Genomic DNA, 12,056 nt, shown 5'->3' on the forward strand with positions numbered 1-12,056 from the left:
TGTGTGTGTGTGTGTGTGTGTGTGTGTGTGTGTGTGTGTGTGTGTGTATAGGAAGACAGAGAACACCATTTTCTTTATCCATCCATTCACCTATAGAGCTATTTCTTTGGTTGTTACTATTGTTTATGGATCAGAAATTTCTTTTCCCCTTTCAGATTCAGTTATCTCTGCTGTTTTTTGTGAGTCTAGTAGAAATACATTATTCATTCCACAAAATTTTGACCCTAACCCATTATATTCCAGGCACTTTGCTAAGTGCTAGGGGATTCAGCGATAAACAGACTCCCTTCCCTTACTCTGTTTTCATCTCATAAGTAATTTAGAGAAATTAAATGAGTGAAATGGTTGAGTATGACTAGAGTACATACTAGAGAGTAGTATGAGGCTATTTAGTTGCCTTGGAAATTTTGCCAAATTTTCTCCTTAAGTGTGGGAGAACCTTTGAAGAAGTTTAAGCAGAGAATAATATGAAATTTACATTTGGGAAAGATCATTCTATTTTCTTAAAATATATAACTCTTAGGAAGGCAGTGGATTTACAGAGGGTAACTCTTAATCTCTGACTATAGTATTGTTAAAATCTTTAAATAATTTGTTTTTGTATGCTTTTTTATGTAATTGGGAAAAAAAAAAAGTAGACGGGGAAAAAGATCATTCTGGCCTTAATTTGGAGAATGAAGAGGAAGAATGGCTAACAACAGAGACTGGTTGGGAGAGTCTCCTGGTTAATTTAGACAAAAGATGAGAATGTCTTCAACTTGACTGATGGGTGTGGAAATATAGGGATTAACAGGTTTGAGAACACCATAAATGTTAGAACTGATTATACTTGGTGGGATTGGAGGAAGTAAAATTGAGGCCATGAACTACAGATTGACTGGTAGTGGTATACATACAAATACTGATGTATGCTGTGACTGATACATTTAAAACAAAATTCTTGTACCTCTGATCCTTTAGAGTGGCCATTAGCCAGACTGTATTAAGTGATTTTCTTCTCTTGCTCTCTCAGTGGTCCTGCTTCTCCCTTTAGAGATTTTCCTAATTGACAACTCTGTCTTTTCAGGAGGAAACTCTCTCTACTTCTCATAATTCTATTGAAAAACCCAGCTGTGGCTATAGTTTGCCAGTGTGTCAGCCACTCTAGGTGGCCTAATGATAAGAGAAATTAGAAATGATATTTACTTTGATTTCTAAGTTGCACAGAACACACCTTGTCTCCCACAATGTCACAACACTGAGAAAGAGCTAAATCTGCCTTTTCTTCTTGATGGGCATTGGTTATTAGGAGCCTTCTTGGCTTTGGAAAGTAACTGAGTAAGACGAAAGTTCAGAGCGGATTTTGTGTTCACTTGGATTTATGTTAGTTATGGTAACCTGTTCTAAATAGTTCTATAACATATTTGGATAGTTTAACTATGGTATTATTATGTCAGTGCTTCTCAGTCACAGTCATTGTATACTGGTTTGAGGTACCTTTCAAGAAAGTAACTACTAATAATCAAATGCCCAGGTTTGAAGATGATTTTAGCTTTATACTTTTTCTCTCTGAATTTTTATTAGTGTGATAACTGTGGCATAGAACCTATCCAGGGTGTTCGGTGGCATTGCCAGGATTGTCCTCCGGAAATGTCTTTGGATTTCTGTGATTCTTGTTCAGACTGGTAAGTGTTTCCTTCACTGTAGGTCTTAAAATTTTGACAAGAGCGTCTCAGCTACTAGTGAGTTTGATTTCTTAAACTACTTAGAAAACCACCACAGAAATTTTCCTTAATCATACCACATCTCAAGCAACTTTCCATTAGAGATTTTGATGAATGGATTTAAACAGGAAGAGCCATGAGGAAATTTGAGAGTGTCTCCAGCAAAATACAAGCAGTACCATATAACAATGTGTTTGTGTGTGTTTTCATTGCAGCCTTCATGAAACAGACATTCACAAGGAAGATCACCAACTAGAACCTGTTTATCGGTCAGAGACATTCTTAGACAGAGACTACTGTGTGTCCCAAGGCACCAGTTATAATTACCTTGACCCAAACTACTTTCCAGCAAACAGATGACATGGAAGAGAACATCATACACTAGTCCTCTTCAACACATAGCAATGGTATCATTGTGAATTATGTGCACAGTTTGGAAAGATTCTCTGCTTTCCCTGAAATGACACTCACAGCATGACAGCTTCCTGAGTGTTCTCGTCAAGTCCAGCTCTGCACCGTTGTGGCTCTAGATCACTGTTCAGCAGCTGAACATTCCTGGTGAGTGAAGGGTTTCCCTGGTGAAATTCTCACCACCACCTTAAAGCCTTTTAGGTGGTGATCTTAAATGGGGGAGATGGAAACGAGAGCACATATTAAAGAGAGAGTAAATTCCAAAGGTTTCAAAGAACTTGGTCATAACTATGCTAATGAGAAGACAAAGTATTTATATTAAAACAGTTTAGTAGCTTTCAGTTTTGTGAAAATAGTTTCCAGCACAGAAACTGACTTCTTTAGACAAAGTTTTAACCAATGATGGTGTTTGCATCTAGGATATATACACTTTAAAAGAACTCACTGTCCCAGTGGTGGCCCCTGATGGCCTTTAGTAAATTGGAGCTGCTTAACCATATTGATGTCTAATTTCTTTTAACCAGAATGAACTGTCCTTATTACCAACAGTGAAGCACTACAGGAGGCAGCTGTGGCATTGCTTCCTTAACCAGCTCATGGTGTGTGAATGTTATAAAATTGTCACTCAGATATATTTTTTAAATGTAATGTTATATAAGATGATCATGTGATGTGTACAAACTATGGTGAAAAGTGCCAGTGGTAGTAACTGTGTAAAGTCTCTAATTCACAATATTAATTTCTTTAAAATACACAGCCTTCTGCCTCTGTATTTGGAGTTGTCAGTGCAACTCATTGAAGAAAACTGCCTAATATAAAAATCATATATATGATAATAATTTCCCTCTTTTGTAGTCTGCACAAGATCCATAAAAGATTGTATTTTTATTACTATTTAAACAAGTGATTAAATTTAGTCTGTGCAGTGAGCAAGAGTTCACATGCATTCTTTTATACTGCTGGATTTTGTTGTGCATCATTTAAAACATTTTGTATGTTTCTTCTTATCTGTGTATACAGTATGTTCTTGAATAATGTTCATTTGTCAGGAGAACTGTGAGAAATAAACTATGTGGATACTGTCTGTTTATATTATAGAATGCTTGTTGTGACTTCCTTTGGTTAGATTTTGGACTCTTTTTTTTTTTTAATGAGTGTTAAAACAAAGAAAAATTTTTTTTTCCTTTACCTATCCTTTAAGAAGAATATGGACTATATGATGGAAAAGAGTAAACTTGAGAAGCTCTGTAAAAGATGGTAATGTTTTCACTCAGTGTGTTTGCTGAAACACTAAACTAGGTTTAAAAAAAGAATGCATACCATGGTTAAAGAAAAAAGGCAATAATTAATGTCCAGATGTGAAAACTAAACTTATGTTGAAAATTTTTACTCATTCTTTTTGATGAAAGTAAGCCTCCCAATGTGTTAAATAAGTAGTTTTTGAAAATCACTGTATTCTCTGGAAATTATTATTGATTAATGGAAAATGTAAATATTCTAAGATTAAGTATACTGACACAATTTTTAGTCTCCTGTTTTTCCAGTTTTAAATCAAGGGGACATTATTTACCAGTCCTCTTCAACACATTGTAGTGTACTGAAATTATACCCTGAATTTTTTTAATTGAGAAAAGTAATATAATTTTAACTATAGAAATATGAGAATTTAAAAAGTAATATATTGATTAAAGTATACTGATGATTTTGGTAAAATATATCACATCAGAAAAAAGGGAAATGGACTTGAGCTAAACTTTATGCCCTGAAATTATTAGTTGGGGGAAGAAGAGGGGAATCAGCAGTTTGGGCATTTGGCTATTAAACTGCAAGTGAATATCCCAGAAGCTCTACCTTCAACTTGTAGTAACATAGTAGGTGGCACTGATGGTAACTTCTGTAACTTCTGTGTTTGTATAGGAATAATACTAATCAATTTTTAAGAACCATTCAGAGCCATTCAAAAATCCCATAAACTATCATGTATGCTTTAAAAGAGTGATAACAATTGTTATGATAAACAGGACAGAATAAATCCACTTAAATCTTTTTTAAGGGCAAAAGATTTTTGAAAATTTTGAGCGACAAAGAGAATTCTTTCCTGCTTAAGCAAAGATGTGTTTATTTTGCATTTCTCAGCTCTAAGCAAATAGTCCTCATGACTTTAGAAGGGCAGTAGTCAGTGGCAATGTGTATTGTTTTAACTTGAAGATTGCAGGAATGGGCAGGGCTGTAATTTGCAAGAAGGCCTTCCGTCTCCTACATGGAAGCATTGACATTGAGACAAACATAGACCTACTTCTTAAAGCATCACTTATTCAGTAGTATTCAGTAGGTCAGTTGTTTTTCTGAAATATTATGCTCAAGTTATTTGCTAAGAACTGAAGAAACTTCCATTGTTGTTCAGTCACCCAGTCGTGTCCGACTCTTTGCAACTCCATGGACTGTAGCATGCCAGACCTCCCTGTCCCTCACCATCTCCTTGAGTTTGCCCAAGTTCATGTTCATTGCATCGTTGATGCTGCCGAGCCATCTCATCCTCTGACACCCTTTTCTTCTGCCTTCAGTCTTTCCCAGCATTAGGGACTTTTCCAGTGAGTCATCTGTTTGCATCAGATGATCAGAATACTGGAGCTTTGGCTTCAGCATCGGTCCTTCCAGTGAATATTCAGGGTTGATCTCCCTTAAGAACTTTTAAGAACACCTAAAACCACTGCTTTCAGGTTTAGGCAGTGGGAATTTTGTTTGGTGTGATATGTGCTAAGAATAATAGCAAACACTAATAGAGTGTTATGTGCCAAGCAAGCGTATAGTAACAGATTTAATTCTTACAATTTTATGAGGCAGGTTCATTTATTATCCTGGTTTCATATCAGGAAATCTAGCCAGAGAGGTTAAGTAACTTGCCCAAGGTCAATATGGTTAGTAACGTGGTGATGCTTAGATTTTAACCCAGACAAATTGCTCCCAGGTCAGCGTTTGCCTCACTACCCTATTTCCTGCACAGGAATATTCCCTTTGTCATGGGTCACTGAGGTGTTGGAGGTGAAGGTGTGCAGTAGTTACTTTTCTGTCTTATTCTGGTGTGCTATGCATCCTAGAGTATAAATCTGAGCAAACGTCCAGGATTATAGCTCAGAATAGAGAAGCACATCTGTGGATGGGGAAAAAGCACTCAGCCTGCCCTGTGATGAATTAAGGAAACAAACATAATTTACATATTCTAATTTGACAGCAAACATGTGGTCATAAGGCTTTTTAGGCAAAGCTGGGACTAAAGGCTTGGGTCTCCTGCCTCACGTACAGTTTGTTTTCCCTGCATGTTTGGTACCTTTCAGCATAATAGTATGCCATGTCCATTTTTCTCTCCTTTTCCCTTTTGTTTAAATTGCAGAACACAACAATTTACTGGGGTATGAAGAACATTTTTTTATGAAATGAAAAAAATAGTATATGACATGTAGTAAGGATAAATACTTTGCAAAAAATTCTATGTTATAAACATAAGAGTGGCATGCTATATAAATTACTATATTTCTTACTGTGGGTAACAAAGTTTGAAGGCTGTTTTTCTAGGTACATTGAATGGACTTGAAAGTCTCCAGATAACAAGTAGGTTTTGTTATGCACAAGATTATGCAGGTATTGTTCTATGTAGGTTCTAAAAGTTAGTTTTTATTTCATATCTTGATGAACAATGTGCTTCTATTTATATGATCCTGAGGCGGCCTGGGGGGAACCTTTTCCCTTAAAGTTCAAGTAGCTGATTAAATGGGTTTTTGAGCATGGTGTCACATTTAGCTCCGTGAAGACAGAGACCATCCCTGTCTACCTTTATACCTACGGTCTGGCTCTTAGCAGATTCTCAATAAATATTTATTGGTAATAGGACTGATGATTTGGTTACATTTTTTTTCTCTAGAAAGTTAAAAAACCAGCTATGCCTGAATGTCTGCGAGTGTGTCTGTGGGACTCTTAGAAGGTTTGCCTCAGGAGATCTTTGCAGGGCTCTGGGAGGACTAAAGGATTATTACATCCTGTCTTATTTAGAGGATGTGGTTCAGACCTAGGTGGCTGAGATTTTGGTCCTCTCTGGGACCCCATTTTCTGCCATGTTTTTAGAGTGATGTAATAGAAACTAGAATGGAAATTCTGTTGTTTAAATGAGACACTCAATAAATGTTGACAAAGAACTACCTTTTCCTGAGCACTAGGAACTAGTAAATGATTTACATGTATTATTAACCTCTTTAATCCTCACAACACCTCTGTGAGGTTACTTACAGTTGTGACCTCCACTGTACATATGAGAAAAACCAAGGTTCAGAAGATTTAAGTGTTAGCCCTCCATAATGATGCCTATGTGTAGAACTGAGGATACGGAGCCTTGCCTTTCTGAAGCTTATATTCTAATGCCGAAGATCTGCAGTAAACAAGTAAATAAAAATACTATATAATTTTAGGCAGAGATAAATGCTGTGAAGAAAAATAATGCTTGAAAAAAAAAGAATTATCAGGACCAGTCTGTCATTTAGAAGGAGTACTCAGAGAACACCTCAACAAGAGTCAGTTTGAACAGAGACCTAAATGGGGTGAGGGATTTAGCCTTGTGGATAATCTGGAGAAAGAAGCAGAAGGATAGCAAGGCCAGGGGTCCTGATCCAGTAGAGAGCTTAGCTTGTTCAGGCACCAGAGGGCCAGTGTCATTTGAACCAGAAGAGCAAGAGGAGAGTGGTAGTTGTTGGGGTTGGAGAGGCTACAAGGCCAGATCAAGTGAGGCTCTGGATGTAGATCATTGTAAAGCAGTTTGTGTTTTGATATTTTATACATACAGACAAGGTCTTCTTCCAGGGGCAGAGACCTCTAAAGTCCTTTCCTACTATACAGTCCTACGACTTTAGTGATGTCATGTCAAGCCATTCAAATCAGTAGACTATTTTAGCAGTTTTGTAGAAGACTTGATTTGTACCTCTAGATACTCTTTGGGGCAAAGCCATTTACCCCTGCTAATTTTTTTTTCTTAAGAGGGTAGCCAACTGCAGCCATAAAAGCCATGGCTGGGTTTGTCTGCTGCCCTGCTGTCTGTCAAAGCTGTGGTGGGCATGGACTGTTTACCAGTATGTGGTATGTGTTTAAAGAATGTTAATCTCGACAGAGAGTCATTTTGTGTTTCCTGGCACAACTGATAATTTTCATCCTGTAACTCTCTCTAATTTGCTCAAATACTCCTTGTGTTCCCCTGTAGAGAGTGTTACAACTTGGGGTAGTAATAAAGTATTTGACAACTGTGTGAGCTGTAGGAACATGCCCCTTTTTGTTAATAGAGACATAATTGTAACCAAAGAAATTTAATTTCTTCTTTAGCAAACACTGACATTTCTGTTTAAGAATGACTGCTACAGTAAAAGGAAATATGAAAATTACCATGTATCATGAATACACTGAGAGTGCTCTCTGTAATAGCTCAAAACTGATCTATGGCCAAAATTAAAACCATATGAGCATATCATAAATCTCAACTATTACTGTGTTTGCCTTTGAAATTCTGTTTGGAATAAGGCTTCAAATGCTTTCCAGAATGATGTGAGTTACAAATAAATAGAAAAAGAGTTATCCTGTGTTCCATTTATTTTATTTGTACATATCCATTTCAAGAAAAAAAAAAAAAGATTTTAAAAATACAATTCTGTCCCAGAAATGAATCCTTCAATCCTGCACAACCATTGAAGAAAAAAAAAAAAATCATGCAAATTGAAACTGTGGTATTTTGTAGTGACTAAATGCAATTATTCCAGTAGAATATATAAGAAACTCTGACTTGGCAGCTGATAGCACAGAAGAGAACCCAAACTTCACTGGTTTGATTTGAGGAAACACAGTTTTACATATGGATATAAGGTTTGCAAACCTCTGTAAAGGGACTTTATGGAACAAATACAGCATTAAACTCTGATAAACATTGTGTACTGACATGCCCCTTCCTCCCACGTCAGTTTTGTTATTACATTTCTTACTTGCTTGGTAACTACACAGGTGACATAAGTTGACGTTAGTCCAGTGAATGAATGCAAAAACAAATCACCTCATGCTTTTAAATTCTGTGTGGTCATTGGTATTAATGTATAATTCCCCAGATGCACCAACTATTTTATAGAAGAGTCTAGGTTAAACAGTTTATCCAATTTGTTCCCTTAGCCAATATGACAGTATTCCAAGTAGCCAGTTTTATAGAAATGAATAGAGAAATGTTATTGGTGACTAGTCTAGATTTTGCTATCTTAGAAAAAGCTATACACTTTCAAATTTTAAAAAGCTCTTATAACATTTTTAGAAATCTAATCAATTTTCTTAGGAACAATTGGTGTTCACTTGTTAACCCAATCTCTGTGATTCTAAGCTGGATCAGTCTTTGAGGAAACAGCTTCCAGAGGGAGATGCCCCAGCTTGCCCCCCATATTAAGGGCCTTAGGTAACAACAAATCTTGAAGAGAGGAAGGGAGATGTGATGGGGCATTAAGGACACTAACTCCTCCCTTTCTGAGGAGAGTAGAATCAAATGATTAGTCCTGAAGGCACAACTGACACAGACGGGCACTGCACTGCTGTTCACATACTAATTTAGCTCTGAGGTGACAGAAAAGAGTGCGTGCTGTGAGTGCAGACTGCTGTCTGACTGAGGAAGAAAAGGCTGGATAATACCAAATACACCATGCATGATTTCCACACACCTCTCAGGTCAAGCTGGGAAGCAAACAGCAATGTCAGGATTTTGAGGCAGGGGACACAGAAGGTTTAAATTGAAACATACTGTGTTAAGCGATGAACCTTTTAATATTTTTCTCTGTTCCACTCTCAACATACATGCATTTTTGCCTTCAGAAAATAGAGTCAATAGCTGTGCAGAGTTGACGAAAAACTTCTTCTGGTGTGCCCTCTGCATTTATCTATGTTTAAAAGGAAGAAAGAGAAAGTTTTAAGAAATGTTTATAAAACCATTTTTAATAATAAAGATTACCTGCTTATAAGTTGCAGTGCAAAAGTTTAAAACACAGGACTCCAAAACCATGGAGAAAAGAGTAGTTGTTTAAAAATTAGGTGCCTAATTAACAAAATGAGATACCACTACACACCTGTTAGAATGGGCAAAGTCTAAAACATCATCAAATGCTGGTGAGGGTGGGGAGGCACAGGAATGACGGGAATGCAAACTGTACAGCCACTTGGGAAAACCATTTGTCTATTTCTTACAAATTAAGCATTAGCATATGATCCAACAGTTTGTGCTCCTTGGTACTTATGCAAATGAGTCCACACAAAAACCTGCACACAGGGTTATAGGAGCTTTATTCATGATTGCAAAAAATTGGAAGCAACAGAGATGTCCTTAGTTAGGTGAGTGGATAAATAAACTGTGGTGCGTCCAAACAATAGGATATTATTTAGAGCTCAAAAGAAATGGGCTCTCAAACCATGAAAAGACATGGAGGAAATGTAAATACATATTACTAAATGAAAGAAGCCAATCTCAAAAGGCTGCATACAAAGTAACAGAAAAACGACAAAACTATGGAGACATAGTAAAAGAGCTGGGGGGAGAGAGGAATGAGTAAGTGGAACACATGACTTTTATGGTAGTGAAACTATTCTGTGTGATACTGTAACCATGGATCCACGCTGCTATACCTTTGTCAAAACCCATAGAACATGCCACACCAAGAGTGAACCCTGGGACTCCCCTGGTGGTGCAGTGGCCGAAGACTCCATGCTGTCAATGCAGGGGCCCAGCTTTTATCCCTGGTCAGAAAACAATCCTGTATGCCACACCTAACAGTTTGCATGCTGCAACCAAGACCCAGTGCAGCCAAATAAAAGTGAGCCCATAATATAAATTCTGTTGAGTGGTAATGATGTGTTGATAGAGGTTCATCAGTTATGATGTATGTGCTACTCCTGTGTGGGATGTTCTGTGGGGGTGGAGGTGGGGGGAGTTGTTTTTCTGGTTGTGCCTTGTGCCTTGCAGGATCTCAGTTCCCTGACTAAGGATTCAAACTGGACCATGGCAGTGAAAACTTGGAATCCTTACTACTAGAACCTCCAGGGAATTCTGTGTAGGATGTTGATAGTGGGAGAGGTTGTGTGTGTTTTGGGCCAGGGAGTAGATCCTCAAGTCTTTCCATGACCTTTAACAATAATTTGTTTACTTCAATGTCTTTGCTGTTGTTGTTAATGCTCAATTTTGCGGTGAACCTAAAACTGGCCTAACAACAACAGCAAAGAGTATTAGTTATTAGTACAAAAAATTTCTTTTAAAAGAACACTGATTACATCCTCTCTGATAAGTTATTAGTACACTGATAAGTTATTAGTACAAAAAATTTCTTTTAAAAGAACACTGATTACATTCTCTCTTTTTTCCTCCATTTTTTGTTGATTGATAACCTGCTAATTTGGTGTAATGCCAGCATCCAATTCACATAATTTGGTTGACTGTTATCCAGAATTTGTTCTAGACTGATGAAAACACATTTGTTCATTACAACAGCATTTCTTTCTGTTGTTAACTTTCCTTACTTGTCACCGTAATGAAATAATGGCTCTTTGAACATTTTCAAGTGGTTGCAGTTCACCGTGATGTTCAACTTTTTACTTCTTGGCCAGATATAACCTACCACTATCCCAAATATTTACACAGCCAGTTCTTTGACGACAGGGCCATCACTCAGCATTTGTACCCTCAGAGCTTGACTCTAGAGAGGTAGGCAAAGGAAAGAGAAGTTGAATGAAAGAAAGTGTCCTCTCCAAGTGACACTTCCCGCCTCTCCACTGGATCCTCTCCAGTGATCTCACTCCTGAGCATATGTTTGGAGAAAACTATTATTTGAAAGAATACATGCACCATAGTGTTCATAGCACTATTTATAATAGTTATGACATGGAGGCAACTTAAAGGTCCATCGACAGATGAATGGATAAAGAAGATGTGGTACATAGATACAATGGAATATTATTTGACCATTAAAAAGAATGAAATAATGGAACTTGCACAACATGGTTGGACCTAGAGATTGTCACAATAAGTGAAGTAAGAAAAAGACAGATACTAGATGGTATTGCTTATTTGTGGAATCTAAAAATAATGATGCACATGAACTTATCTACTAAACAGAAATAGACTAACAGACATAGAAAACAAATTTATAGTTACCAAAGGGAAAAGGCATTGGGGAGGGATAAATTAGGAGTTTGAAATTAAAATATACGTACTACTGGGTGACTCCCTGGTGGCTCAGACAGTAAAGAATCTGCAATGCAGGAGGCCCAGGTTCAATCCCTGGATTGGGAAGATATTCTGGAGAAGGGAATGGCTACCCACTCCAGTACTTGCCTGGAGAATTCTAAGGACAGAGGAGCCTGGTGGACTACAGTGCATGGGGTTGAAAAAGAGTCAGGCATGACTGAGCGACTAACACTTTTCACTTTTCAGGCTACCTGATGTAAAATAGATAAACAACAAGGACCTACTGTATAGCACAGGGTGGTGGTAGTGGCGGTGGTATAGTCGCTAAGTTGTGTCTGACTCTGCTGACCCCCTGGGCCCCCAGGCTCCTTTGTTCATGGGATTTCTCAGGCAAGTATACTTGAGTGGGTTCCTTCTCCAGGGGACACTGCCGACCCAGGGATCAAACCCATGTCCCCTGTATTGCAGGCAGATACTTCATTGAGCCATGAGGGAAGCACCGGAGCTGTACTGAATATCTTGTAATAACCTATAATGGAAAAGAATAAATATATATGTATAATGGAATCACTTTGCTGTACAAGTGAAACTAACACATTGTAAATCAACTATATTTCAATAAAGGTTAAAGAAAAAAGAAAAAGTACCCTCATTTTCCCATTCCTTCTTCCCTTTCTTTACATAAACAGGCTGTTGTAGGGCCAGAA

General features: G+C 37.5%; 2 protein-coding genes across 8 annotated transcripts in view; one reads left to right on the forward strand and one right to left on the reverse strand.

Moving 5' to 3' along the window:
• Window positions 1–3,211, forward strand: part of ZZZ3 (zinc finger ZZ-type containing 3) — a 117,512-nt gene extending 114,301 nt beyond the window's left edge. For 4 of the 7 annotated variants that reach the window (XM_040232532.1, XM_040232534.1, XM_040232536.1 and 1 more), the window contains 2 exons: window positions 1,564–1,664; window positions 1,919–3,204. In XM_040232532.1, coding sequence (XP_040088466.1) covers window positions 1,564–1,664; window positions 1,919–2,063 — 246 coding nt within the window. In that variant the 3' untranslated portion in view covers window positions 2,064–3,204. Of the gene's footprint in view, window positions 1–1,563; window positions 1,665–1,918 lie in introns of all 7 variants that reach the window. The other 3 variants (XM_040232537.1, XM_040232538.1, XM_040232531.1) reach the window with 2 other exon arrangements.
• A 4,515-nt stretch (window positions 3,212–7,726) lies between these two features.
• AK5 (adenylate kinase 5) overlaps window positions 7,727–12,056 on the reverse strand; it is a 261,478-nt gene continuing 257,148 nt past the window's right edge. Inside the window, exon 14 of the mRNA XM_040232542.1 lies at window positions 7,727–9,055. Coding sequence (XP_040088476.1) covers window positions 8,987–9,055 — 69 coding nt within the window. The 3' untranslated portion in view covers window positions 7,727–8,986. The remainder of the gene's footprint in view (window positions 9,056–12,056) is intronic.

The sequence above is a fragment of the Oryx dammah genome, unplaced genomic scaffold, assembly GCF_014754425.2.
Source record: "Oryx dammah isolate SB20612 unplaced genomic scaffold, SCBI_Odam_1.1 HiC_scaffold_28, whole genome shotgun sequence".
NCBI lineage: Eukaryota > Metazoa > Chordata > Mammalia > Artiodactyla > Bovidae > Oryx > Oryx dammah.